The sequence below is a fragment of the Delphinus delphis genome, chromosome 15 (genome assembly GCF_949987515.2).
Source record: "Delphinus delphis chromosome 15, mDelDel1.2, whole genome shotgun sequence".
NCBI lineage: Eukaryota > Metazoa > Chordata > Mammalia > Artiodactyla > Delphinidae > Delphinus > Delphinus delphis.
In genome coordinates this window covers 81069052-81096828 of record NC_082697.1, presented here as the reverse complement: position 1 = coordinate 81096828, position 27777 = coordinate 81069052, and the positions used below count along the sequence as shown (strand labels likewise).

The 27777-nt window shown below is 54.7% G+C and overlaps 2 protein-coding genes across 5 annotated transcripts; both read right to left on the bottom strand.

Moving 5' to 3' along the window:
• Positions 1 to 133: 133 nt before the first annotated feature.
• Positions 134 to 13663, bottom strand: TFR2 (transferrin receptor 2). 4 transcript variants are annotated; one of them, XM_060032335.1, is made up of 19 exons: positions 13620 to 13663; positions 12480 to 12539; positions 11985 to 12237; positions 11698 to 11884; positions 8714 to 8854; positions 8522 to 8633; positions 8299 to 8421; positions 7791 to 7907; positions 7522 to 7661; positions 6991 to 7154; positions 6188 to 6307; positions 5465 to 5547; positions 5322 to 5385; positions 5166 to 5233; positions 5007 to 5083; positions 4830 to 4914; positions 4514 to 4741; positions 4021 to 4161; positions 134 to 888 (listed from the first exon to the last, which is right to left on the bottom strand). In XM_060032335.1, the coding sequence occupies exons 2-19, from the start codon at positions 12510 to 12512 to the stop codon at positions 607 to 609; spliced, it is 2418 nt and encodes an 805-aa protein (XP_059888318.1). In that variant the 5' UTR covers positions 12513 to 12539; positions 13620 to 13663; the 3' UTR covers positions 134 to 606. The 4 variants fall into 4 exon arrangements, with proteins under 4 accessions (XP_059888318.1, XP_059888316.1, XP_059888317.1 ...); XM_060032333.1 differs by lacking the exon at positions 13620 to 13663 and adding an exon at positions 13510 to 13569 and having other exon boundaries at positions 11985 to 12539; XM_060032334.1 differs by lacking the exon at positions 13620 to 13663 and having other exon boundaries at positions 12480 to 12762.
• A 391-nt stretch (positions 13664 to 14054) lies between these two features.
• Positions 14055 to 26870, bottom strand: ACTL6B (actin like 6B). Its single transcript, XM_060033169.1, has 14 exons — positions 26750 to 26870; positions 26226 to 26302; positions 25866 to 26031; positions 25461 to 25561; positions 20203 to 20300; positions 19448 to 19542; positions 19276 to 19382; positions 18521 to 18610; positions 18308 to 18369; positions 18075 to 18189; positions 17882 to 17962; positions 17690 to 17785; positions 17394 to 17480; positions 14055 to 14315 (listed from the first exon to the last, which is right to left on the bottom strand). Exons 1-14 carry the CDS (start codon positions 26772 to 26774, stop codon positions 14235 to 14237), a joined length of 1281 nt encoding a protein of 426 aa, XP_059889152.1. The 5' UTR covers positions 26775 to 26870; the 3' UTR covers positions 14055 to 14234.
• Positions 26871 to 27777: the final 907 nt, after the last annotated feature.

Here is a 27777-nt window from a genome sequence, read left to right as displayed (position 1 = left end):
AGCTCTTTAACCCATGCAGACAGCATTCCCACTTGCATCCTCTCTGGCCTCTTCTGCCCAACCCTTCCCTAGCTCTCAAGGGAGGGATGATTGGGTGAGGTGAGGGTGAGGAAGACGCATAAAAGTGCCCGTAAACAACAGATGCCACAGGTGGTTTATTGAGGTTCAAACCCCAGCCCCTCCCACTGCACGACATGGGTTGGCCATAAAGTTATGGTCGCAGCAGATCTTTCCCACCAAGAAGGCTGGCCAGGTCCCAGGAAACCTTCCAGAGTGGTCTCTAGCTGTAGAGGGGGGACCCTGCTCCTGAAGAGGAAGGGGCTGTGATTGAGAGAGCAGATGCTGCTCCCTGATTAGCTGACAGTATGACCATCCCATTATGGAAGGCACTGCTCACCTACTCCTACGTTGCAGGGCCTGGGGTGTGTGGGGGTCTGCGCTGGCATCATTGCTGGGGCCCTTGGAGGTACGGTAAGGGCTAAAAATGAGTCAGCAATGGGAGGTGGTGCACAGGCATCTCGGTCACCCAGAAATCACTCGAAGGGAGAGCAGGCGCTCTCGGCAGGGGTCAGGGGCATGTGCCGTGACCCCACCATACCACGGGCCTCAGAAGTTGTTATCGATGTTCCAGACGTCCCCGCTCAGCGCGTTGGCTGCCCCCTGCAGCGTCCAGGTGAGCAGGGCCAGCTGGCGCCGGAAGCGGCTCTCCTGGAAGCCCAGGCCCCGCGCCACCTGGGCCTCCTCCCCAAGGGCCCCAGGGCCACTCGAGCGCAGCAGCCGCACGTGGTCCACCAGGGCACCCAGCGTGTGGTCTCCGCGACCCAGGAAGATGTGGCGGAACGGTGAGTCGGCCGCCGACACGTACTGGGACAGGAAGTAGAACTCCACCTGCGCCGAGAAGGGGATGTGGTTGGAGCCCGAACACCAGTTCCAGACCAACCTTGGGACCTCACGCGCGCTTAATAAATATTGTTGAGCAGCCTCTTTAAGTCCCACCTCCCTTCGGCCACCCAATCAGGAATGGTCGTTCTGTAACGTCATCAGTAGTCAGGTAGGATGCGTCCTCCCACTGTGTTTTGGGTTGGATCCCTTTCTTTCTACCCCTTGAGCTTCCAAGCCTGCATCTTTCTTCCTCACCCATTCACTTCCCTGCCCAAAGCCTCAAAGAACCGTCTATCGTCCTGCTGTTCCTCACCTCCCCATACCCCAGTCATTCCTGCCCACCTGCGTGAATGCCCACGACCCAGAGTCAAACGACAAGGGGACAGGCCAGCCCTGATGAAGTGCCTGACTCTGGGTCCTCACCCTCTTGACTCAGATGCTGTTGGTTTTTCCTGAGATGGCCGCGCTCCCAGCCCAGTTCTCCCACCTCTCTGCCAGCCTCTCCGGTTCCTTCTGTTCCCACCTGTGGGCAGGCCCAGGGTTCGACCTCTACTTTCTTCTCTTCTCATTACCTACAATCCAATGGTTTTCAACCCTGGCTGCACATTAGAATCACTTGAGGAAGATTTTAAAATTACCATTGCGTGGGTGCCACCCCAGCAGAATCAGAATCTCTAGGCGTGGTCTCACACACTCATGTCTTCTTAAGTCCTCCACCTTTCACTCAGAGAGCTCATCCACGCCCCTGGCTTCAACTGGGACCTCATGGGGACAACTGCCAAGTCTACTCCACAAATCATCGCCTGGAATCCTATCCCCCAGTCTGCTGGACCTCCCCACTGGGGTAGGGGGTACCCAGCCACAGCCTCACACACATGTAGACACCAACTTCTTCCAAAACCTGACCTTCGCACCCACCTTCCCTCATGAGCACCATGGCGTACCCCAGGTGCCAGGCTCTCAACCTCAAAGGTGAATAAGAGTTGGGTGGACACAGGGTCAGACTTTGGTTTCCAGTTTCTCTTTGGGATCAGACTGCCTGGTCCTTAATTTCAGCTTCACCACTTACTGTGTGATTTTGAATAAGTCACTTAGCCTCTCTGAGCCTCAGTTACTGTGCACAATAATAGCAAACTCACAGGATTTGGAGGAGTCCTATGGGAGGAAGTGAAGTAAAGCCTTAGCACGTGATAGCCCTCCATAAATGGTAGCTGCTATTATTATTCTCCTCCTCTTCCCTCAACACCCAGTCCGTCCATTTTTCCTTCCAAATGTCGCACACCAGCTCAATCCCCTCACCCACCCAGAGCTCAGCTATCACTAACTTCATTCCCTTTTCAAGCCATTTACACTCTGGCCAGGTATTTCCTAAAATTCCACTTTGCCCACATCACTGGCCTGCTCGAAAACCTTCCAACTTTCCTTGATGCCCAGACCCTCAAAACCCAGACATCCTTTTTTTTTTTTTTTTTTTTTTTTGTCTTGCCATGTGGCATGCGGGGATCTTAGTTCCCTGACCAGGGATCGAACCCATACCCCCTGCAGTGGAAGCGAGGAGTCTTAACCACTGGACCACCAGGGAAGTCCCAGAACCCAAACTTCTTATACTGGCATTCAAGTCTCCCCATAGTTGATCCCTAACCCACTCCTCTCCACTCCTCCACAGGGCTTCTGTTCTGGCTCTGTCTACACACTACTCCCAAGGAAAGCCAGGCCTAGTGCACTGCCATGCCCTTATTCTTGGTGTCTCCATCCTGAAATACGCTCTTTTTGCACCAACCCAAGTTCTGTCTGTTCCTCAAGACCCACATTATAGTCTAAAGCAGGGGTCAGCAAACATTTTTTGGAAAAAGCCAGATCGTAACTATTGTAGGCTTTGCAGGCCACACTGTTTCTGTTGCAACTACTCAACTTTGCTGCTGTAGCACACAGGCAGCCACACACAATAGAAAAATCAACGAGCATGGCTGTGTTAAAATAAAACTTCATTTACAAAAACAGGTGGCAAGCCAGATTTGGCCTGCTGGCTAGTTTACCAACCCCTGGGTTAGAACCACAAAGTTCCCTGGGTCTGGCCCAGCCCTGTTTGAGGTTCTGAAGCCCTGCATCTTTTACTCTCCAGCCCTGAGTCTGAATCGTGTCCCTTACACACAGAGGCCCTTTATCCCTTGGTGGGCACATTGCAACTTGAGGGATAGGGTGAGGGGGTGTCTTTTTTTGTCTCTAGAGTCTGGCACAGCAGGGGTTAAAGCAAGATCTGTGAATGAGCATGAATCGCCCATTCCAGGAGAAAGGAGCCAGGACCAAAGAGCAAGATGGGTGGGCTTGCGAACAGAAAGATGGTATGAGTGATGCCAAGGGAAGCAGGCAGGGACACAACAGGAAAAAGGAGGGGGGAGAAAGAACAAGACCTTCCCAAACCGCGCATGTGTACACTGCGGGGTCCCGGTTCACCCCACACTCACTGAGGATGGCCCTGCTTATCATTTTGCCCTATAGACTTTTCCCCTCGCCTACAGTCCCTACCCACCCATTTCCAGAGATCAAAGGGCCGCAGGGTTGAGTTCTTGGGGTAAGGAAATGGAAGGAAGAGGATGGGTTGGCACTGGAGCTGGGGTGCAGGCTGCAGGAGGGAATAATAATCTTGTATAACTTTCACATGACACTTCCTCCAGGCAGCCTTTCTGGGTTCCATCCATCTCACCAGAAGTAAGAGAGCTCTCTACGCTCTGAATTGTTTACACCATTTGCATCTCCCAAGCCATAATCCTGTGCCTCTTAGACCATGGACCACCGTGGACATGCTTCTTCTCTCCAGAAGGGAGAGGAGGCGGTGGGTAACCGGAGGGGGCGCGGTTGTCCCAGTTCTGCCATTCGGTGGCCGGGCGACTGTGGCTAAGGGGCTGACCCTCCCTGTCTCATCACTTTGCGGGCCCGCCTCTGTGGTCGCTCCAGCTTGACGGGTCTGTGAGCAAAGCACTGTGAGTCCAGGACTGGGAACGCCCCGAGGAGAGGTACAAATGAAAGCGGAACGAGGGTAGGACAGCTCACTGGCGCAGGGCCGAAAGGAGGGGCCCCACGCCGCCGGAAGAGGGCGGGGCGGCGCCGCCGCCGCGGCCGGGCTGGGCGGGGCCTCACCCGCATAATGCGCACGTTGTACATGCGCGTCAGTCTCTCGTCGCTCTCCTCCGAGCTGTAGATCTCCTTCCGCAGCTTCTCGGCCGCCCGGATGTAGTCCCCCCGCGCCGAGTACACCCACTGGAGGGTCAGCCCGCGGGCCTGAGGGCGAAGGCGCGGGCTGGAGCCAGCGGCAGGGGCCATGACCCTGGCCTAGGGTGGAGGTCCAGGTGCTGGGGGACGGAGCTGGGACCCCGGGCCTGGCAGGAGTGGGGAGGTATAGGGGGACAGAATGCTGGGGGCAGAATGAAGGGAGAGAGAAGACCTGTGCTGTTGGGCGGGTGCTAGCTGGGTCCTAGGGGCTTAGTGACTGGGGCAGGAGTAAAGGGGCCAGGTTGCCAGAGGGGCCCTAGACCAAGGGGAGAGGGGCCAGATCCCCTGGCCCGGGCAGCACTTTAATGGGATATAGCACCCCCCACCGCCAGAAGCCGGGAGCAGGGTTGGCGTCTTGGACCTTGAGGTCCCCAGAGAACTCATTGAGGCTGCCGATGTGCCTGAGGACCACATCCCCATAGCGGCCGAAGTCGAGGGGCAGGAGGTGATCGTGGCTGAGCCGGATGAGGAGCTGCCCGGCGAGCTGGGCCACAGCCTGGGCCACGGCAGGCAGGCGGCCCCGCAGTACCCTGTGCAGGTTCTCATAGGTGTCGTCCTTCGTGTGCAGGAACGGGTACATCGGGCCATCCTGCCGGGACAGGGCGGAGGCTGGCGCGCGGGCACAGTGCGAACAGGCCCAGGGGCTGCTGTTCTGGGGCAGGGCCCGGAAGTCTCACCTCCATGAAGGAGAACTCAACGGCAGGGACCCCCGCAAAGGCCGTGAAGGAATAGGCACTGCTGTCCATGGGCAGCGGCCGGATCCTGGGGATGGACAGGTTGGAGCGCTGTGTGGGTTCAGGGTCCCCCCACATATCCCCCCCAGCTCTCTTCCCTCCCTTCCCTGCCCAACTTACACCTCAGCTTCCCAGCTGTGATTGTTGAACACCACCTGCTCGAAGAGGGTCTGCCCACTGCGGTTAGGAGAGTCCACCTGGGGGCAGGGTGGGGGGCACCAGTCAGGCTCTGGCGGCCACCAGCTTCCCTTCATCCCCCACTGCTGGCCAGGCTCTTACCTGCTTTAGGATGTTCTCGATGAGGCTGATCAGAAGGGGGCTGGTCTTGGCGTGGAACTTGTCATCCCCTGCGGAGAGGGATGCCGGGCTCAAGGCTTGGCCCGGAGGGCAGGGTGCACCAGAGGGGGCCCAGGTGGTGGCACTGCCCCTGCTCACCCAGCACTGCGTTGTCCAGGCTCACATAGACTACGGCTTTGAGGTGCAGCACGCTGAGGTAGCCCTGTGGGTGCGGGGTGTGGAGTATGAAATCCCCCTGCCTCTCCCCACTGCCTGACTACCTGCCCAGGACCCCAGGTTACCTCCAGCCACTCCATGGAGCCCACACTCCCAAAGTCACCACCATCCCAGCTGATGAAGAGAAGACTTCTGCGGGGCCGGAAGCCTGGTGGTGGGGGGGGAAGGAGGGAGGATGGGCTTGGCTGGGGGCCAGGCAAAGACCCACCTCTTTGTCTTCCTCTGTCCTGGTCCCCTGGGATCTCTCCTTCCCTCCCATCAAGCCACCATCCCAGCCCATCTCACCCGGGTCTGCCCTGACTCAGCTGTGTCAGTGACGGGGATTGCTTACATAGGGAATCTCCTGCTTAATCTTCACTCAGACATGGACTATTAGTACTTTCATGTTTAAATGAGGAAATGGGGCTTCCCTGGTGGCGCAGTGGTTGAGAGTCCACCTGCCGATGCAGGGGACACGGGTTCGTGCCCCGGTCCGGGAAGATCCCACATGCCGCGGAGCGGCTGGGCCCGTGAGCCATGGCCGCTGAGCCTGCGCGTCCAGAGCCTGTGCTCCGCAACGGGAGAGGCCACAACAGTGAGAGGCCCGCGTACCGCAAAAAAAAAAAAAAAGAGGAAATGGAGGTGAAGTGACTTGCCCAGGGCCACACAGCCAGGACACGGAGGAGCCAGGTTTGGAGCCCAGGTCTCAGTGGCCACCCTCCAGCCTGTGCTTGTAACTGCCTCTCTGCCCTGTCCTAGCTCAGACCACAGCCCCAGCTGCCCGGCCCAGGCCCAGACCCTGACCTTACCATTGCTCACCATGGAGGAAAAGGTCCGCACCAGCTCCAGCAGTATGGCGGTCCCCACGGCGGACCTGGCTGCTCCTGGGCCCCATGCATCCCTCTGGGCCCCAATGACAACATAGTGATCTGGGGGAGGGGATGTTGGGGCCCACCTCTTACATGGGCAGAACCCAGAGGCTTCTCCCTTGACCCTGGGAGGGTCCATTTCTGCAGGACCCTCACATCTCTGCAGCCCCAGCCCTGCAATCCCTGCTGCCCCTAAAGAGAGTTCCTCTCCTCCCCTTGGCCCTTCCTGGGTGGGCTGCTCCTTCATCACATTGCCTGGGGTCATTCTGGGCTCCATTACCTGCCTGATCGGGGTGCCCCTCTGTTCACAAAGTCCTGACAGGTTTAAAGTCTCTCTAACCCTTCCCACTCACACTCCCACCACCAGCATCCTCATCTGAGCCTCATCACAGGCCTCCCTGTGCCTCTTCCTTCAGTGCTTCTAGGTACCACACTCTTTGGCTCAAGAACCCAATTTGATTCCCCACTGTTATCCACAACAAGTTATGCTTGAAAGGTTCATCTATCTAGTCTGACCTCCCTTTCATGCTGTAACATCACCCAACTTACGCTTGCTCACCTCTGGTGCTAGGGAACTCACTACTGTGCAGAACTGCCCATTCTGCCTTGGGACAGCTTCAACCGTGAGGTCTCCTCACTGCCACCCCCTCAGTTCCAGCCCATCCCCAACTTGCCAGCCTCCCTCCCGCTAACCCCAGCTCCCCTGCTGCAGGGTGTGGGTGACACTGGATAAGCAGGCACACCTGGCTCTGAGCGGCCCTCGATGCAGCCAAAGATGTTGCTGATGGGGGTGGAGGCCCTGTGGTTGTTGACCCCTAGGTGCAGGCCTGGCCCAGGGCCCAGGCGATAAGGGGAGACTGGGAGGTGCCCCTGCCATTCCTGGGGGGCCACAGGGCCTTCAAGCTTCCTGGGGAGGGGTAGAGCAGAAAGGGTTAGAAGTGGCAGAGAGTCCCAGGCTATAGAAGAGCCCAAAGCCCCCACTTCACTCTTTCTCTCCCTCACACCCTCTGGCTCCAGCTCTCCGCATCTGTACTCTGCCTGAGGGGCCAGTGCAGCCAGGGCTGCCCTGGACAGTTGTGCAGGTTGTGTCCTGCTCAAGAGTGCCCAGCAGAGGTGGCTGTGATATCCAGCTGGAGCTCCACTCACCAAATGGCAAGAGGCCGTGCCCACCCAGAAGAGCCACCTTGTTCTGGTTCACCCAAAGGCACCTTACGGGCTAGCTGCAGCCTACCTCTCCCTGCCCCCTCCCCTCCTGGTCCCCACATGGCCCCCACCTCAGTAGGAGGGAGGCAGTGTCCGCGCTGATGGGCTGGGCTGGGATGCTGGGGAGGCCCGAGGACTGGACCGGAGGGAACTGGGTTTGATTGAAGGAAGGGAAGCCAGGTGTGTAGGGATCTCCTGTTCCCAGGTGCACCTGTGGGGAGAGGGTTGCCCACACTGAAACTGTGAGCCGGGCTCCCCAGAATAGGGCGCCAGCCTCATCCTAGGCAGGCTGTGCAGCCCTGGGACCACAGGAAGGCACTACTGGCTCCCCGAGACTCACATGTCCATACACAGCCCGGTGGCTGGACAGGCTAAGCTTGTGTGGGCCCTGGGAGAAGTCTGCCGGGTCCGGGTATATGAGCACTCCTTGGGCCCCAAAGTCCTGGGCACTGGCCACCTGGGGAAGGGAGGTGGCTAAAGGACCCCTTCTCCCAGAGAAAACGGATTTATAAAGGCTGAAGGAGCAAGTGAAAGTGGAATGGCACGGCCTCTGATCAGCCGTGGATCCACAGAGAGGCTGTGGCACCCCCTGGACCTCGCCTTCTGCCCTCCCGCAGTGCCTCGGCAGCCCCCAGACCTCACTGTACCCCACATCCCCTCCTGTTTCTGTTCCCCACCCCAACCTCCTGATTTTGTTCCCTGCCAACGGTTTCTTACGACCCATTTGGTTCTTCCTTTTCTCTCTGTGACCGCCTCCTAGACGCTTCCTATTTGCCGCCATCCGATCCTCGGACTTCCCAGCCGGCACCCTCCCCGCTCCGCCCCAACCCGCATCCAGGGTCCCTCACCTTCTGGGCAAAGTTGATCACCCCCAAGCGCACCAGCAGGAGGCGCCCCTTCGGCTCCACGCCCCGGGCCCGCAGGTCCTGCAGGTCCTCCGGCCGCCCGTAGTGGGCGTACACCAGCTCTCCCTGGGGAGGAGGATGGGGAGGGCAGTGAGGCGCGCCCCTGCTCCGCCGCCAGGGAAAGTGCACGCTGCCCCATCCTGGGGACCGGGCAGGAGGCGCTCACCGTGGCGTTGCCCGTGGCGCTGTAGGGGCAGTAAACGTCCGGGTCCTCCAGTGGCAGCTGCTCCCCATGCTTCCCGGCGGCATCCACCCAGTGCAGGGCGTTGGGGTGAGCCCTGAGGAGCGGGGGTGGTGAGCGACCCACCCACAGGCCGCCCACCCCTCCTCGCCCCCCAACCCCACCCCATGCACTCACGGGTCCGGGAACTGCAGCCCCACGTAGTGCGTGTCCATCCACACGTGGTCCAGCTTCTGGCTCAAGAGCACCGCGCGGAGGTCCTGAACCAGGGCTGCCATCCCGGCCGAGCCGGCTACCCTTTCCCGAAGGCTGGTTTGCCTGCGCAGGGAGAGGGGGGATTGGGGCGCGGGAGGAGAGAGGGGCAGGGACTTCTGGGGACCTGGAGGAGAGGGCGGGAGCAGGGGAAGGATGCCAGAGGTGTGGGGTGGCCCCAGCCCCGGGCAGTGAGGGGCTCTTAAGGCTCTCCTGCCATCACTACCAGGGTTGCGCTGGAGGGTCTCCAGGGCCTCCTTCTGCTGAAACCTCAGCTTCTGATAGCCAGGGGTCCTGTCCACCACCCCTTAGGTTTTTCACAGGTCAGGCCAAACTCACCAGTCTACCTACTGTCCCCTCCACACATACACAAACTAGCCTGTGCTTTGCCCCAGGCATGAAAACACTTTTCTTCCAAAGGGCTATCTGGGCAGAGGTGAGGGGCCCTGCATCTCTCTCATCCTCCAGCTGGGCCTAATGGAGACACCTTGCACCAAGGTTGCTGGTGGAATCTGGGGTCACTTGTCTGGTTGGAGACCTCACCCTGTCTTCTTCCATAGTCACCACCTAACTAGCCAGCCTGCTGTCACTGGAACGATCCCTGATCTTCCATTTGCCTGTGCCAGCACGGCCCCTGCATGGCCTCTCTCTCAACCAGCTCCACCTGTGCTCTTTCCATGGCAAACAAACTTCCCTTCTCAGCATCAGCACCGAATACCCCTTCCACCTTTTGCCTTGGCAGAAACCTGGCTGTCCCTTGGGAGGCCAGGTCTCCTTCGGGACATGTGAAAAAAGCAGCTCAGGCTCTCATACCACCCAGGCCCAGAGAGGAGGTGTGCTTCTGGCTCCACTGTTCACGTTTCTGACCACGAAACTCTCTTCCGTCAAAGTCCCTGCCATCCAGCAGTCCCACCCTCTGTCCTTCCTCGCTGCTGTTATCTTTTAGCCAATTGGTCACTTAGCCACTTTCAGTGAAGACTTTGGCATCTGGCCAGCCACTTCCCTGGCCACATCCTGGATCTTGTCCCCAGAACTCCATCTCTGGAATACTGATCCAATTTACTGAACACCTACTAAGCGCTAGGCATGGTGGTAGGTGCTGGAGACTGCAAGATAAATAGGACACAGTTTATCATATAAATCTTAAAAGTTCCAGAATCTCACTCCCTGACCGGAGCTTTTCAGGTTGGAACTCACTCCCTTAGTCTCACTATACCTGTTCTGCAACTCCTTGGAGCACTCCACACTGTCCAATTTCTCCATGTCTATCAGCTCCTCCCTGGTTTCCCTTCCTTCCCCAACCAACCTAGAGTCATACATCACCTCATTGCCCACTCCCTCTCACTGCTCCCGTCTTGCCTCCCTGCCCTTTGATGGCATCCACAGTGCCACCCCCCACCCCCGTAGATCTGTCAAACCATCTACTTGCTCAGGCTGTACCCAGACTACTAAGTGTTGCTCAACAGAAAAAAAAACAACAAAAACCACCATACATGTAGGGACTTCCCTGGTGGCGCGGTGATTGGGAATCCACCTGCCAATGCAGGGGACACGGGTTCAAGCCCTGGTCCAGGAGGATTCCACATGCTGCAGAGCAACTGAGCCCATGTGCCACAGCTACTGAGCCCACACGCCACAACTACTGAAGCCCATGTGCCTAGAGCCCGTGCTCCACAACAAGAGAAGCCACTGCAATGAGAAGCCCGCACACCACAACGAAGAGTAGCCTCCGCTCTCTGCAACTAGAGAAAGCCCACGCGCAGCAATGAAGACCCGATGCAGCCAAAAATAAATTAATTAATTTAAAAACCAAACCAAAACAAAAAAACATGCACGTTGTTAATGCCACAGATTCAAGCAAAATGGATCCAGCAGTGTATCAACAAATAATAATACACTTCGATCAAGTTTATGTTGATCTCATGAAGACAAGGAAATCTATTAATACAAATGACTACATAAACTTTAAAGAAGAAAAATCGTGATCATATCAATACATTCTGGAAAAATATTTGAAAAAAATTGATTCTTGTTCCTCCTTTCCTGATCATTAAAAAAAAAGAAAAAGTCTCAGTAAGTTAGGAATAGAAGGAAACGTCCTTAATTTGCTTTTAAAAACCTAACTGGGGGAATTCCCTGGCGGTCACTGCCGAGGGCCCGGGTTCCCAAAAAAAAAAAGCGACAATGACAAAGTATTAGAAAAACATTCCTATGAAAGTTAGGAACTAGGCAAGGATATTTACTATCTCATTACCTAAATTCATGTCCTCTCCAATGCAATAATAAATGAAAAAGATATAAAAGATATATGCATTGGAAAAGAAACTATGCGTCTCTCACTAAATATAGATTATATAATTTTCTACTTAGGAAACCCAGGAAAACCCACTGAAGAAATGATTCCTGACCTCTTCTCTGGACCTACCCGAGCAGCTCCATCCCAGTAGGAAAAGGTGACCTCAGCAGGACAAAAGAAATGCTAGCCTGCTCACGCTGGGCTGGCAGACCCCACAGATTGGGGGATGGTCTTTGCCCACACATACATTTGCTTCTTTTTCTGATTCCCTAAGTCCCCCCTTCTCAGAGCCCCCCAGAGCTCCCCACTGCCACAGGTCAAAATCCAAGCGCCTCAACGTGGCATTCAAGACTTTTCTGGGTCTGTCCCACTTCATATGTGGATGCTGGAGCCCTCTGTGCTCATTCAGGCAGCTCCCTCAGCTTCCAAATATGTCATCTGCTGCCCTCCCTCCCCTCAGCTCCAAACGCCTTCTATCCTTCCCAGGACCACTGAACAGGGAGGCCAGGGCGGCAGGTGGAAGGACTCAGGGTCCCGGGTGAAGAGGAAGGGAGGCTGAGTCTGAGCAGATGATGGTTTTTGAGGGCCTGGAATGGGACTGGCTGATCCTCACCTGATGGTATCTTCCAGACGCCCCTCCCCCAGGTGCCGCAGAAACATGGCCTGGAGGTCGCTCCAGTACAATGTGCCCTGGTGGGAGTCCGGGCTCAGCTCATGGTTCATGTCCTCGCTGACCACCATCACGTCATCCCCACATGCCTGGCAGGACCCCCGGAAGACCACGTAGCCCAGGAGGAAGGCTGGTGGGTGGCAAGATGGAGAGTCTCCTTGTGCCCCTCTCTGGACCCCAGATATCTCCCCCAGCCCAGCCCCTCCACTGGGGGTGGGGATGACTCTCACCCCCAGTGAAGATCAGTAGGGCTGTCAGGACCAGGTAGGGGGTGGCTCTTCGTCCTGCTGCTGCCCAGAGTCTGGGGTTTTGCCGAGCTGGTCGAGAGCCCAGGGGCTCGGGGCCCCTCAGCTCCATGGGGAAGAAGTGGGCCGGTGGCTCGGTCCCCTCCTCCCTGTCTTCCTCTTCCTCCTCCAGGGGCCCCTGCTGGGTGCCCTCCACACGCTTGTAGATGGTCTGAGAGGGTCCTGGGGACAACCTTTGCTGTAGGGGCGTGGTGGACATGAAATCGGGGAAAGAGGCCTGGAGGATGGGGAGGAATCTGGCGATAACAGGGTCAGTGACTTCGGGGTGCCATGGGCACAAGGCAGGGGAGAGGGCCCCAAGAAGCAGGCTGGGGGGGAGAGTAGGAGGTAGGGAAGGGGAGGGGCCCGCCTTGGGGTTTGGGAGGGGACTGAGGACCTGGAGAGAAGGCCTAAGGGTCCCCCAGCCCCACGCTATCTTACCGCTCTCTGGAGTAGACCCCAAAGCCGCTCCATGCTCGTGCCCCTCCTGAGCCCTGCAGTCTGCCCCCCACCCCCAGTGATAAACCGTTTGTGGGAGCCCCAAGAGGCCCCTTATCAGCCCTGGCAGGCAGCCTGAGCCCAGGCCCTTCTCTGCCTCCCCCGTCCCAGGGTGGGGGCACAGTCCGGGCTTCAGTTCAGCCTTCCAGACACGGCCCCCAGCCCAGGCTAGAGGATGAGGGGCTGTGCCCTCCCCTGCCAATCCCTCCGCAGTCCCACTCCTGCCCTCTTCTTGCAAAACAATCAATTTTTTGGCCTTGGGGCAGACTTTGGCCTCTAGTTCCCGTCAAGGCTGGGGGAGGAGGGCTGATGGCTGGGGAAGGCGGAGATATGGATGCCTCTCCACCCTCCTGCTTCCTCCCTTCCCAATGTCCTCGGGGACCCCTTCCTAAGCTCCCCACCATGAACACCTCTGCCCCTTCCTCATCTGCCTTGCGGGCTCCCCAATACCCAAGCCCTGTAACACATTAGCTGCCCTCCCAGTGGGATCCTTAGCTGAAGGGGCCACAGTGGTGTGACCTGGGGTTTGGCCTGGCCATGTGGGTGCCTGTCCCGTTGGAATCAGCCTGCAAGGGGGGTCCAGGCTCCTGCTAGCTGCTGGGGAGGGAGGTGCATGGGTGGGAGCACATGGTCAGGCAGGGCTGGTGAGTGCTCCAGGATGGGGATCCTGCCTGGAGTCAGCGATCTGTGGGTCAAGGCCCACCAGGCATCAGTGGAAAGAATCCTGGCCAAGGCACGGGCAGAGCTGGGTAACGTTGGACAAGTGATGGTCCTCCCTGGGCACCTGTGCCTCTTTGGTTACCAGAGGACTTGGACCACACGGGTTTCTATCTCTCTGGGGTCTGGGGACCTCAGAACACAGGCACAAACTACTAAGTTTCACCTACAGTTTCAGGCAGGGGGCAAGGAGCTCTGGAATGGAAGGGCTCAAGGGCCCGCTGTCGGGGTCTTCCTGGGAGACCTCAGTTCCTACCCAAGTTGGGAGAGAAGTTCTGAGCTGCTGGGGAGTACCGGTGCCACATTCCCTGCCCCACTCTTGTCACCGCCTAGCGCCCCGGAAAAGACAGCGCAGTCCCGTCTCACCTGAGCTGTGGGTCCAGGGGTGCTTAAGTGCGGCCTCTCGGGAGGCCCGAGGCCCCGCCCACCCGAGACCCCACCTCCGGCCACGCCCAGGACACGCCCCTGGGCCGGCTCCTCGGCTCCGCCCCGCCCCTACCGCCGCATCCTCTCTCCGGCTCCCACTTCCCGCCGCAACTCAGCTCCTCGCTGGGCGCCTAATTGAGCGACTCTCCCGGGTTCTCGCTGCGTGATCCTCCCTGGATTGCGGCCCCTTTGAAACCTGAGGCATCCGTGGCTCCTACGGCTCTGCCCCCGCCCGCAGACCTTGCCCTGGCGTCCACCGTGCGATTCCGAATGGGTATAGGTGTGGTCCTCCCTTCTCCTCTCTCCAGACCCCTGCCCCCACTGCCCACCCCCAAAGAGGCCAACTTTTTTTTTTCTTAAAACATTTTTACTCCTTTCAACCCAGAAACATCACAGTCTAAGAGGACGAGTGGGGAAGGGAAGAAAAGCGGGCGCTGGGAGCGTTGGGGGCTTCGGTCTGCGCTGGCGGAGCAGAGGTGGGGGAAACCATCTCCTTGCTTTCGCGTTCCCTCCCCCACCGCTGCAGGCGGGCCTGTGGACGGGGAGCGGGCGCCCTCAGGGGCACTTCCGCTCCACACACTGCTTCCCGCCCTCCTCATATTCCTGCTTGGAGATCCACATTTGCTGGAAAGTGCCCTGGGTCGGGGGGGAGACATCGGCGGTCGGGGAGGCTCTGGAGAGAGGGAGAAGCGCCTCCCCACACGCCTCCCGCGCAGGCTCGACCCCTCGGAACCTCCTCCTCTCAAGCCCACAGCCCTCCCGCAGCCACCAACTTGCCCCATCTTCCTGTCCCCATCTTCCTGTCCCCTCCTTCGTATTCAGAGGGCGAATACCTGCTTCATATCGTTCAATCCACGATTCATTCATTCAACAAGTATTTATTGAGCACCAGTCTGCCCGGGGCCGAGGGCTGTTCTCGAGCTGGGAGGTGGAGCTTACAGCCCCAGGCCAGCCAACCGGCGCCCCAACACTCCACATCCATTCTCCACCAGATACCCTATCACTCCGTCAGGCCTTCCAAACACGCCAAGTCGCCCTCCATCCCAAGAAAAATCTTTCCTCCTCCCTCCCCACCATTCCGACACCACCTAACATCAGGATATTAGGATGTCGTCACTTTGGCGCCCCACCTCCACCCTCCCGCTGAAACAAGCGCCTTGAGGGTCTCCAGCCCTGGCATTTCAGACTGTACCCTCTCTGTGGTTGTCCTGCCTCTGCCTGAAAGTTAGTGTGTGTGTCCCTGCTTCTGTCCCTTGGCGTGTCCAGGAAGAACACACCTTCCTGGACCAGGTCATTCCCCTCCCTTCTGCTCACGTGCCAAGGCCCCACCCTTCCCACCATTTCTGGTTTCCAGTGCAGATCTCTGCGCTGAGTTCCAGACCCAAATACAGTAAGGCCCCTATATACCAACGAGTTTCCTTCTGAGAGCATGTTCTTAAGTCCAATTTGTTTCTAAGTCTAACAAAGTTAGCTAGGTACCCAACTAACACAATCGGCTATATAGTACCGTACTTTAATAGGTTTATAATACTTTTCCCACAAGTATATTATGTCTGCTGAAATAAATATAGATACTAGGGATCCAAAGAAATCATGAAGACCACACATAATACTGAACGCAGTTTTAACAAATGTCACAGTGGAGTAACTGGATTAAAAAGATGATATCTGATTTTTATCTATCATTCCAATATCTATAATATCTAATGTACATTCCTATTCAAAATTCTTCAGAGTGAAATTATTTTATGGGCTTGAAATATAATTTTTAAAGAAATATTTTATGCTAAGGTTGCATATTCTAAGAGGTTCTGCACTAGTGCCAATGAAATGAACACTTCTATTTTTTACAAGTACTGTACTACTGTACTCTATACAGTACTGTACAGTAAAGTACACAAAAGCAAATCACTTGTGGAGGATGCACGCATGTGACAATGTACGCCAGACACGTGAACTAACTATGTGATTGGACATGCGAACATTCGCATCTTTGAAAGTTCGAAACCCGAAGGTTCGTAAGTAGGGGACTTACTGTACTCAGCTGTCTTTGGACACCTCCTCCTCAGTGTCCCCTGGGACCTCACCCTCAACATGTCCACAACTGTGTTCACTATCTTCGCCCACACCTGCCCCAAACCTGCTTCTCTGGTCATTCTCACCTTCTACAGTTGCCCTGTCCAAATCCAGTGGCCATTCGCTACATGGAACATTTGAAATGGAGCTATTGAGCACTTGAAGTGTGGCTAGTCCGAAATGAGATATGCTCCACATGTCGAATATATACCAGATACTGAAGACTAAACCCAGGGAAAAGAATGTAAAACATCTTAACTTTTATATTGATGGCATATTGAAATGATAATACTTTGGATATATTGGATTAAATACAATATATTCTTAAAACTTAATTTCACGTGTTTCTTTGGACTCTTTTTAATTATGGCTACTAAAACATTTTAAATGACCTATGTGGCTCACATTACATTCCTCTTGGACAGCACTGCCAGGATCTAGCATCCTGGGCCTCGTCCTTGAGCCGGTTCCCTCTTACCTCGCATATCCAAACAGTGTCCACATTCTGTCAGTCAGACCTCTGATAAGCTTTCAATTCCACCCCGATATCTGCTCCGCCGTCAAACGCAGGTCACAGTGGAGACCACAGCAGCCCTCTCCAATCCACTCTCTGCTCTGCAGCCCAAGTGAGTTCACTCAACTCAGATCTCACAGCATCTGCCCACTGCCTTTGGCCTTGCCTAGCTCCCCCCAGGAGCCAAGCACCCTCTCTCCCACTTCGCCTCATAAGTTCTTACTCACTCTTTCATCTCAGCTTGAGTGCCCCTTAGAGGCCCTTCATGACCCCTGAACAAAATCACGTCTTCCTTTGAAGGAACACCCCACACTTTGTGATGACCTCCTGTTTAATCGTCTCGGCTTCCAGACTGTTCCCACGCACAGAGGCGGGGACTAGGTCGGGCTGTCTGTCCACTTCAGGTGCACAGGAGGCCCTCAACAACTGTGTGACTGACACATTCTCAGCCCTGAGCTAATTTCAGGGGTTCAGACTCCTGTCACTCTGACCATTGTTTCTGTCTCCTTGGGGGCACACACTCTAGTGGATATCCTCCTTGTCCTGTCATGGCCCTGCTGTCCCACTCTATGTGGCTGACACCTGCACCCCCAGATGCAGTTTGCATCTTCACCTCTCGCTCAGCGTCTTGCCTCTACCCCAGCAGCTGGTCCAGACTGAACTCCCCACCTACCGCCCCAGAACCAACCTGCCAGCCTCCTTCTGTTTGCCCCTTGCTCACCACCCCATCCCCACTGCTACCCATTCCATGACTCCAGGACAATAGGAAGAACCTCCTGGCAAGGTCCCCTCACATCTGGCTCATACCCTGATCCCCAAAGACTCATGTCTGACATAACCTTCCCAAACGTGCCTGTGGCCATCACATCACCTTGCCCCAAACCTTCAGGGTCTCACCCTGGCACACAGGGCCACCACAATCTCATCCCAGCCAACCTCTCCGGCTTCCTGTCCTCCGCTCCCTGATTTGTGTCCTGATGTGGGATCCACCTTTCTGGGAGCAGTGACTGCCCTTTCATAAATGTTTGTTGAATGAATGAATGAGGAGGCAGGCAAGGCGATGGGGGCTGTCTGGATCTGCCCTTCCCCACATTCAGCGCTAGGCCAGGCCCCTCCCCTCTCACCAGTGAGGCCAGGATGGAGCCCCCGATCCAGGGGCTGAACTTGCGCTCCATGGTGCTGTTGCTGGCGATGAGCTTCAGTCTCATGCTCTGGGGAGAAAGAGGGGCTGAGGGAAGCAGACACCTGGCTTCTGGGAAGGGACAGGGCTGGGGGTAGGGAAGACTGGGAAGCCACAGCAGGAAGGGGCCACTCTGGTGGCCAGAACGTTTGCTTGATGTGTGGGGAGGAGGAAGGACTTGGTCCTGAAGGGCTGAGCCAGGACTGGAGTCCAGGGCCCTGGCCAGGGGTGGGTTCCTACCGGTGGAGTCTTCTGGGAAAGCTCTCGATTGAGCCTGTCAGTGAAGCCTTGGAGCAGCGTGTTCCCACCAGTGACAATGACACTGCCGTACAGGCCCTGAGAGCAGGGAGGAGGAGTGAGCAGTCACGGGACAGCCCCTCCCCCCCCAGCTTCTCCTGGGCCCCTCTGCCAAGACTCAGGCTTGGGCCTCACCGGGCGAATGTCAATGTCGCACATGCCGATGCTGGTGGTCACCACGTGGCCCACACCTAGCATGGTGTTCCCCGAAAGGCCCTGCAGAGAAAGGTGACTGGGCTTCGGGCCCTCTGTCCCCTCTCCCAGACCTCTGTGATCCTTCCCAGCTTCTCCCACACCCCGGGATCCAGGGCCCTCCACCCAGCCCCACCTTGACATTGGAGGGATCAAACAGGCCCTCAGGGATGCGGAGCCGCTCCGCACCATAGTCTGTGTTGTAGCCATTGGGCATCTCGTAGTGCACTGTGGGCATCTGCGCAGCCACCCTGCCCAGGAAGGAGCAAGACTCTGCTTGGGGGTGCTCCCAAAAGACCAGCGGTCCCCGCTGAGCTCCAGGCCTGCCCCCTTTCCACCCCCCACCCCCCAGCCATGAGCTGCACTTACTGCTCGTCATAGGGAGAGTCCGAGACCTGCAGCACGGAGGCCTGGAAGTCCTGGATCACCTCCTGAGAACCCAGGGAGGTGGTGAGGGCTGGGTTCCCATCTCAGGGCACACCCCACTCCACCTGCTGGGCCTCTGTCCCTCCCCGCGGCTCATGGCAGGGGACTAGGAGGTGGGGGGCGCGGGGGTTTGGGGGGATTTCTCCAGCGCCTCACATTGCACATGTAGTTATGCCAGGACTTGGAAACCTGGGGTAACTTCTCCTTCTTCTTCCAGTTTGGGGGGGCGCCCTCCCGTACGGGCTCCTGTGGGGACACAGCCTGTGAGCACCCTACCCCATCCCACACTGGCCCAGCCTACCCTGACCACACCTGCCAGCTCTGCAGCTAATGGGCACTGGGTTCTCTGCTCTGTTGCCCGGAAAAGGTGTTTCTCCCCCTTCCCTGTTAGAGGAGAGAGAACGGGGAGAGCCCATCCCCACAGATGCCATGTGTGCAGCGGGTACAGCTGATCTGAAAGGCTTTGGTCAGAGAACACTGAGGGCCTGGGGAATCCAGTAGGCGGCCAAACCTTAAGGAAACAGCCTTTTACGGATCCATGTTCCACGTGGGGATCCCTTGCATGCAGTGTCTCATTTAACACTCGCGGCAGCCCTACATGCTGTTATTCCATTTTACAGGGGAGGAAACTGAGGCTTGGGAGCTTCAGTCTCATGCTCTAGGTCACACAGCTCTTCTGTGGCAGAAGCAGACCTTGAACCTGGGTCTACTGGACACCAGTACCCACCACGCTGGCCCTCACATACACATCCTGCTAGCAGTTGGCTGTGGGACCTCGGCCATATCCCTCAGCCTGTCCAGATCTCTGATGCCTCAATTGCAAATTGAGGGCTGAGGGTCCTTCTGGGGCCTGGCTGCTCCCCACCCTGATATCTGACGGGTCAGTGTCCAGGACATCCCAGAGGCCCCACCTTGGCTGCGATCATGTAAGGCGGGATGATATCAATTGCCATTTCCTGGAAGAGCTCTCGGCACTGCATGGAGATGAAGTCCCCTGCCAGGGGTGACTTGACAATGCCTGGAAAGGAGGGGGTGTCAGGACCTGGTCCCTCAAGGCACCCCCGACCCCTGCCGAGGCCCCACCTTGCTGCAGGACGTAGCCATCGTGCACTGGAATGGCCGTGGTGTGGGTGGCCCCACTGTCCAGCACCAGACCTGTGGAGCGTCCATTTGCAAAGCTGGTGTGGGATGGGTGGGTCAAAGAGACAGCAGCAAGAGGGGGCTGGGACCCGAGTCTGGCCTAGTCACTCTCTTCTTTCCTGGATCCAGCCCATTCCCAGTCTGCAAATCTCTCCTTCTAGTTTGCGACCCATCTGCTAGAGAAAGGCAGCTGAGACCCTTGTCACTTTTTTCTTGTCCGAATCACACTCTCTCCCTCTATTCCTTCCTTTTGAGCTCCCAGCCTCTCTTTAGGTTTAGTTCTATGTCCCATGGGCTCTCTGAAATTAGGGGCTATATCGCCCCACCGCCTAGCATAGGGTTCAATGCAAGGCAGATCCTTAAATAAAATAAATGCTGATTGGTTGCTTGGGAAGGGAACAAACACCTCAGTGTCATATACCCTTCCCTCCTCCCTCCAGCCCCAGCCCCTGCTGTCTACTTGTCCTTACTCTCAATGCCCAGCCTGATCCAAGGAATGGGAAAGGGCCGCTGAGCTGGCCACCCCAAGGTCCAAGGCGCTTAGCCCCCAGGGGCCCTCTGCACTAATGGGGCTCAGGGGGCTGTCTGCCCATCCAGGATATTACCCTCCATAGAATCAGGCCCAGCCTCCAGCTCAGAACGCCACACACCCCACCCTGACCCTCCACTCCGGCAGAGTAGCTTAACCCAGTGGATACGCAGTAAGCACAGCTGTCTTGCACAAGAAGAAGGCAGGAATGTTGTACTGCTCGAACATCAGCTCCGTCAGCTTCTCCCGCTTGGCCCGTGTGTTCCACTGAGGAGAAAGTGCAAGAGGGGAAGATTCAGGAAGGGAAAGGCACCGATCCACGTACATACCCGCCACCCCAACACGTATCTTGCGCTGAGGACAGAGGGCAGGTCCCCTGACCCTCAGAGATCTTTAGAATGTGAGAACTATAAAGAGCTTTAAAGATCACAATTCAAACTCAACTGAAGAAAACAAAACTCAGGGAGGGAAACTGGCCCAGATCACACAGAAAGCTCTCGGTAGAGCTGAGTCTAGAGTCACAGTCTCTTGACTCGTAGCCCAGGACTCTTGATTGTGCAATACGCACTTCAGCACCCCCACCCCCAGCCGCCAGTACATCCCTCTTCTTCACTCTAATCATCTCAGAGGCAAGAAAGCTGAGGAAGAAGATTTCTGGGTAAAAATGTTGGATTGAATACAAACATCTACTTTTATTCCCTCCCAAGTTCCCAGCAAAACTATAATAGAGTGGGAATTAATTTAAAAAACAACAACAAAAAAACCCCAAACTCACAAAAGCCAACAGGCACATAAAAAGATGCTCAGGGCTTCCCTGGTGGCAAAGTGGTTGAGAGTCTGCCTGCTGATGCAGGGGACACGGGTTCGTGCCCCGGTCCGGGAAGATTCCACATGCCCCGGTCCGGGAAGATTCCACATGCCGCAGAGCGGCTAGGCCCGTGAGCCATGGCCACTGAGCCTGTGCTCCACAACGGGAGAGGCCACAACAGTGAGAGGCCTGCGTACCGCAAAAAAAAAAAAAAAAAAAGATACTCAATATTTTTGGCCATTAGGGAAATGCAAATCAAAAGGACAATGAGATTCCACTTCACACCCACTAGGGTGGTGATAATAATTTAAAAACAAGACAAAATGAAAAAACAGAGAATAACAAGTGTTGGAAAGGATGTGGAGACATCAGAACCCTTGTCCACTGCTGTTGCGGAGGTTACATGGCTCAGCTGTAGAAAATGATTGGCAGTTCCTCAAAAAATTAACATAGAATTATCACATGCCCCAGCAATTTCACTCCTAGTTATACACCCAATGGAATTGCAAACAGGTGCTCAAACAAATCCTTGTACACAGCTGCCCACAGCAGCTCTATTCACAACAGCCAAGGTGGAAATAACTCAAATGTCCATCAGCAGATGAACGGTAAAACAAATTGTGGTATATCCATACAATGGAATATCACTCAGTCAGCTACAACATAAATGAACCTCGAAAACATTAATACAGACATAAAACGTCACATACTGTATGATTCCATTTATATGAATGATCCAGAATAGATATAGCCATAGAGACAGAAAACCAACTGATGGTTGCCAAGGGCTGGGGGCAGGGGGAGTGGAGAGAAACTGCTAAATGAAAATGGGTTTTCTTTGGGGGTGATGAAAATGTGTTTTTTTTTTTTTTTTTTTTTTCAGTACGGGGGCCTCTCACTGTTGTGGTCTCTCCCGTTGCGGAGCACAGGCTCCGAACGCGCAGGCTCAGCGGCCATGGCTCACGTGCCCAGCCGCTCCACGGCATGTGGGATCTTCTCGGACCGGGGCACGAACCCGTGTCCCCTGCATCGGCAGGCGGACTCTCAACCACTGCGCCACCAGGGAAGCTGATGAAAATGTTTTGAAACTAGATAGAGGTGATGGTTGCAGAACATTGTGAATGTATTAAATGCCACTGAATTTTTAACTTAAAAAAGGTTAATTTTATGTCATGCGAATTTTACCTGAGAGAGAGACAGAGAGGCATAAACCCTTAAAGCTTCAGAAGAACAAGAAATGAGAAAACAGCAACAAATTTTTGAAGGTTGGAAATCAGTTAGGTGAGCAGTAACTGACTTAACAGATTCAAGAATGCTGACTCCTAAACTGGTAGTGGAAAAAGCCAACAACAGCCTGTGCTAAATGGCAGAATCCTCACAGGGATTGGGAATTGGTAGTTTCAGGTAGCTCTGGAAGTGGAAGGAAAGGGGAAATAAAATAAGATTGTTTAAAACTATTCAAGTAACAGATCCCTAAACTCTCATCCTAATTCCATGGCACTAGGCTATTGCCCACTCCAACCTCAGCAGAAGAGTGGAAATTTATTCTCTGGAGAGAGTAAAACTGAAGGGCTCTGAACTGGTGGGACACTTGTCACTGTTGGGAGTGAGGACACTATACTTAAAAGAGGGGAATTAAGTGATGCCATGCATATTGAATGCTGATAACATCAGCCCTATTTGCTCACTTGGCTTCCAGAAAGGGGTTGGGCAGTCCTGTCTTCAGGTTGGAAGTCTTCCCTGTGAGTTACATCAAAGATCTAAAGATGCAACATCCCAGTCAGACCATCCTATAACAAAGACTGCAGTCAGCAAGTCCCCCTGCCCAATCAGCTTTTTAGTCCCCCATTCCTAAACATATGTGGACAACCAAGGATTTGTGGAAATTTGAGAAAAACCTAGGAAATGAGATAAAGACTCCCAAGAAAGGGCAGGGAAAAAAAGCAACTTGGAAGAACAATAAGTATACAAGGAGATGAAAACTTCCAAAGACAAAACTAATAATATCCCTATGAGATAACAAATAATATTGCACCCATGAAATAAAAATAGGATGCTCTAAAGAGTAACATTCATGGAATAATAAAGACCTCCCGGAAAATAAAAATACAGGAGCAGGAATGAATTAAAAACTCAATAGGGGCTTCCCTGGTGGCGCAGTGGTTGAGAGTCCGCCTGCCGATGCAGGGGACGCGGGTTTGTGCCCCGGTCCGGGAAGATCCCACATGCCGTGGAGCAGCTAGGCGCATGAGCCATGGCCTCTGAGCCTGTGCATCCAGAGCCTGTGCTCCACAACGGGAGAGGCCACAACAGTGAGAGGCCCGTGTACAGCAAAAAAACAAAACAAAACAAAAACCAAAAAACCCCAAAAAACTCAATAGAAGAGGTGAAAAACAAAGTGAGGGAATATCTTGGAAATAAGAGGAAAAAGATAAAGAGATGGAAAACATAACAGAAAAGACGAGAACATTAGGAGACCAGTTCAGGAGGTACAAAATCCAAATAATAGGATTTCTCAAAAGAGAAAATTGAAAGAAATAAATCATCAAATAAGTAATTAAATTTTTTTCACTGAGTTGAAAGGCATAGGTTTCCAAAATAAAGTGACACACTGGGTGTCCAGAGCCATGGACAAAAATAAACCCATATAATATTGTGAAATTGTAAAACACTGAGGACAAAGTGAAAATTTTATAAACTCTAAGAAAGAAAAATAAGTTACACCAAAGGATCAGGAAATAAATGTTTTTGGCCTTCTTGATGGTAACAGTAGATGCTAGAAGACATTGGAGAAGTGCCTTCAAGATTCCAAAGAAAAATGATTTCCAACCTGGAGTGTTATACCTAGCTAAACTATCAATCCAAGGTTAGACATGCAAGGTGTCAAAAATGTTACTTCTTATGACCTTTCTAAGGCAGTTAGTGGAAAATGTGCCCCATAAAAACAAGGAAGAAAATAAAGGAAAGGAGTCATGTGATACAGGAAACAGGACTTCTAATACAGGAGAGGGGCAAAGTGTTTCCTTAAGATGATGGTGAAGGGAGATGTCAGGATGATAGCTACATCTTCTGTGTAGAAGGTAACTAGTCCAAAGTAGAGCAGGTCAGTGGGCTCCTGAGGAGATTTCTTGAAGATGAAATTGATAGAACACCTTAAAGAATTAATGTCTTGAGAAAAGATATAGATAACTGATGAATAATTTAGGGCCACATTATTAAGTAGACAGAAAAACTAAGGAAAACAGAACCAAGACAATTTTCAGTGCTAGAGAAAACAAAAAGTTGCACAGGAAAGGAAAATAAACCACAGTTCATTGCCTGGTTCAGGCCTGATTAGCATACATAATAATAAGAGTGTAAATACTGAATATTGATCTTAAAAAAACCCAAAACCCTAAACTACAACTGTACTTTAGGTAAGAAATAAGAAATGTGTGTGGTGTGGGCTGGGGAGGAAAGGGAGCCCAATGCTCATTTTCTATAGTGGGAAATCCACAGATAATGTTTAAAGCTAAAAAATTCACAATCAGCAATTTAAGTGTGATATTTAGAGATATAAAAGGTAATGGCGGGACTTCCTGGTGGTCCAGTGGTAAAGAATCTGCCTTACAATGCAGGGCACATGGGTTTGATCCCTGGTCTTGGAACTAAGATCCCACATGCTGCAGGGCAAACAAGACCACACGCCTCAACTAGAGAGCCCATGCACCCTGGAGCCTGCATGCCACAACAAGAGAGAGAAAATACGCACACCACAACTAGAGAGAACCTGTGGGCCACAGCGAAGAGCCCGTGCCGCAATGAAAGATCCAGCATGCCGCAACTAAGATCCAACGCAGCCAAATAAATAAATAAATAAATAAACAGGGGCTTCCCTGATGGCGCAGTGGTTAAGACTCCATCTGCCAATGCAGGGGACATAGGTTCGAGCCCTGGTCCGGGAAGATCCCACATGCCGTGGAGCAACTAAATCCGTGTGCCGCAACTACTGAGCCTGCACTCTAGAGCCCGTGAGCCACAACTACTGAGCCCACGCACCTAGAGCCTACGCTCCGCAACAAGAGAAGCCACCGCAAGAAGCCTGCGCACTGCAACAGAGAGTAGCCCTCACTCACTGCAACTAGAGAAAGCCTGCACGCAGCAACAAAGGCCCAACGCAGCCAAAAATAAATAAATTCATTAAGAAATAATAATAAATAAATATTTTTTTAAAAGGTAATAGCAAAAAAAAAAAAGCTAAAAGAGAGAAGAGCAATTGCCTCTGGAAAAGGGGCAATAGAAGGAGGAGGCTATGAATGGCATTTTTTTTCTTAACATACTTTATAAAACAAATTGATTCTTTACATGTATATATAATATTGACAAAGAATGTAAGTTAAAAGGTCATAAAAGGACTTGGGGTGGTGGGGCAGTGTATAAGGTTGACTGGGGGAAGGGCAAGTGGATAGAGCTGGAGGAGAGAGGAAGGCATGGAGACTAAACCAGGGAGGAAGGAAAGTGGTTGAAGATGATGGAGTTGGAAGGAAAGTTTGAAAAGCGAAGTGGAGTGAGTGATGGCTTGAGGAGAGAGGTGAATGGTGGGCCCCAGGGCTTGACTAGCAGCTGGATGAGGCACTTACCGGGGCCTCGGACATGAGCACTGGGTGTAGATTTGGCTCAGACTTGACGTGTTTGCTGTAGGTGTGATCCAGGATCGCACGGAAGCACTCCCAGTCCTCGACTGGGGCCAGGAGACCAGTGGAGAGATGAGGGTGGGCAGGCAGGAGTCCAGGGACAGGAAGGAAAGGAAGGAGGGAAGGAAAATCCGGGGGAGGGGAAATAAGACAAGCTCCAGCAGAAGTCCCCCCTTCCCAGGAATCTGGTGGCCCCTGGTTAGGAACCAGGCAGCTGTGGGAAGAAGTAAGGGCATCCCTGGGACTTGGGTCGCTGCAAGGAAGGCTCTGTGGATGTGGGGTGCTGTGCCCCAGGTTGTTGGGTGTGGGCTCTGAGTCTGTGTCAGGAGGCAGTGGGTGGGGGCCCCGTACTCATGCCATTCTTGAGGGGTGACATGACCTCTGCTCCATCCCGAGGCACGTGGAGGGCATTGGTGTCGATGTGAAAGATCTTCCCTTTCTTCTCCTTCTCCCCCTCCAACTCCAGCCCGCCCCCCTCCTCCGCGGCCAGCAGCCCCACTGTGGTGGGAAAGTCAGCCTGGAGGGGGGCATGGGCGGAGAGAAATCAATCTCTTGCCCGGTTCCAGGCCCATGGCAGGGCCCTCAGCCCACCCCTGGGTTTACTCCCTCATTCCCACTCAGCAAAGCTTCTCTCTGGGCTCCGAGAGCCCTGGATCACTGGGAAGCCTGGAGGGGAGCCCTAGGTTTTGGGGAGGGGGCTGGAAGGCTCACCTTGGGGCAGTCCTCCCCAGCGTACCCAGCGCGGACTGAGAAGGAGCCAATGTCAAAGACCAGCGCCCCCACCTCATCTGTGCGGGGAGACAGACTTGTGAGGGGATCTCTCCCAAACTCTCTCCTCTTGGATTGTTCCGAAAGGAGGTCAGGGCAGAGCCACCTTCAACGCCGGACGGTGCGGGTGGGAGCTCGGCCAACAGTTTAGGGTCCTGGGAGTGGGGGTCAAGACCCCAAAGTCCCTTTCTGCTCAGTGGCCGTTTTCAGGCCACTCTCCTTGCTGGGCTGGGGGCCGGGCGGTGGTGGGTTGAATGGTAGAGAGGTTGGGCCCGGTGCGCGCGAACGTCCGGGGGCGGGGGTCGAAGGTGGGAGTGGCGCAGGACACAAACCAGGGGCTAGACCTGCTCGAGCGCCGAGGTGCCAGGCCCCAGGGTGCCCAGAGCTTGGGTCTCGCGGGCTCGGGGCGCTGGGATTCGGGCGAGGCCGCGCCAGGCTGGAGAGCCCGAAGCCCGAGGCTCGCTCACCTCCGCCGTAGACGCCCCCGCTCATAGTGCCCTCAGCGCTGCTCGCGGCCCGTGGGCAGCGGCGGGATCAGCACCGAGGCTGCCGGACAGCTCCCGGGACCCCGGGCGGGGCGGGGCGCGGGGCGGCCAATCGGGAGGCCAGGTTCCCCGCCCCCAACGGCGCCGCCGATAGGCTGAGAAGCCAGACAATAACCCGGCAGGGGGCCGCTGCTTTAAAGGGCCAGAAACCTCAACCTTAGGCGCCGGGGAGGGGATTAGCAAGGACCTCGAGGCCGGCCCTAAGGGATAGGCTGGCAGAGAGCAGGAGTACGCAAGAGATGGAGACCTTGTCCATTCGGAGACTGTACGGTGACTGACTGGGCCCCTGCTCCCTTACTTTTTAAAATGGGGTCTAGAAAAGGGCGCCATCGTCTCCGAGACGCGTCCATTCTCAGGCTCCTGAGCAAGGTTCTGCCATACCCAGGACTGAATGAAATCACTGGGAGAGGGAGGGTAGGGAAGGAGGGGGAGAGGTACGGGAAGGGGTCGTCTCCATTTTCTCCCTGTTTCTTGCCACCCTTGTCTTTCTGATGGTCCCTCTTTTCCTCGCTGGTCCTCTGGTGCCTGAGCCTTATACGTACACACGTTTATTCACATGTACACACGTTCACACATGGCGCTCAGCTAACCCAGCTTTAGCTTCCTTTCCTTCTCCCTCTCTTTTCATCTGTTCTTCTCAGGAGTTATTTATCAAGCAAGTAGATTTTCCCCTCATAGGCTCCTAGGTCCTTCTTGGCTCCTGGCATGAGGCCATCTCCACAGCAGTTTTGAAAGAGAAGGTGAAGGAGTGGCTCTGACAGCCTGGCTCAGCTGAGAGACTCTTATGTGAGCATCTGGGTAGGTGTGTGCCTGTACGTATGTGAGTGTGTCAGCATTCGTGTGCATATGCCTATGTGCATGTGTTGGGGGCACTCCCACCTACTTGTTTAGGGGTGGGGGGCAATAAGACCAGAGATAGCATTGGAAGAGGGTTCTGTGTGATGGCCGGC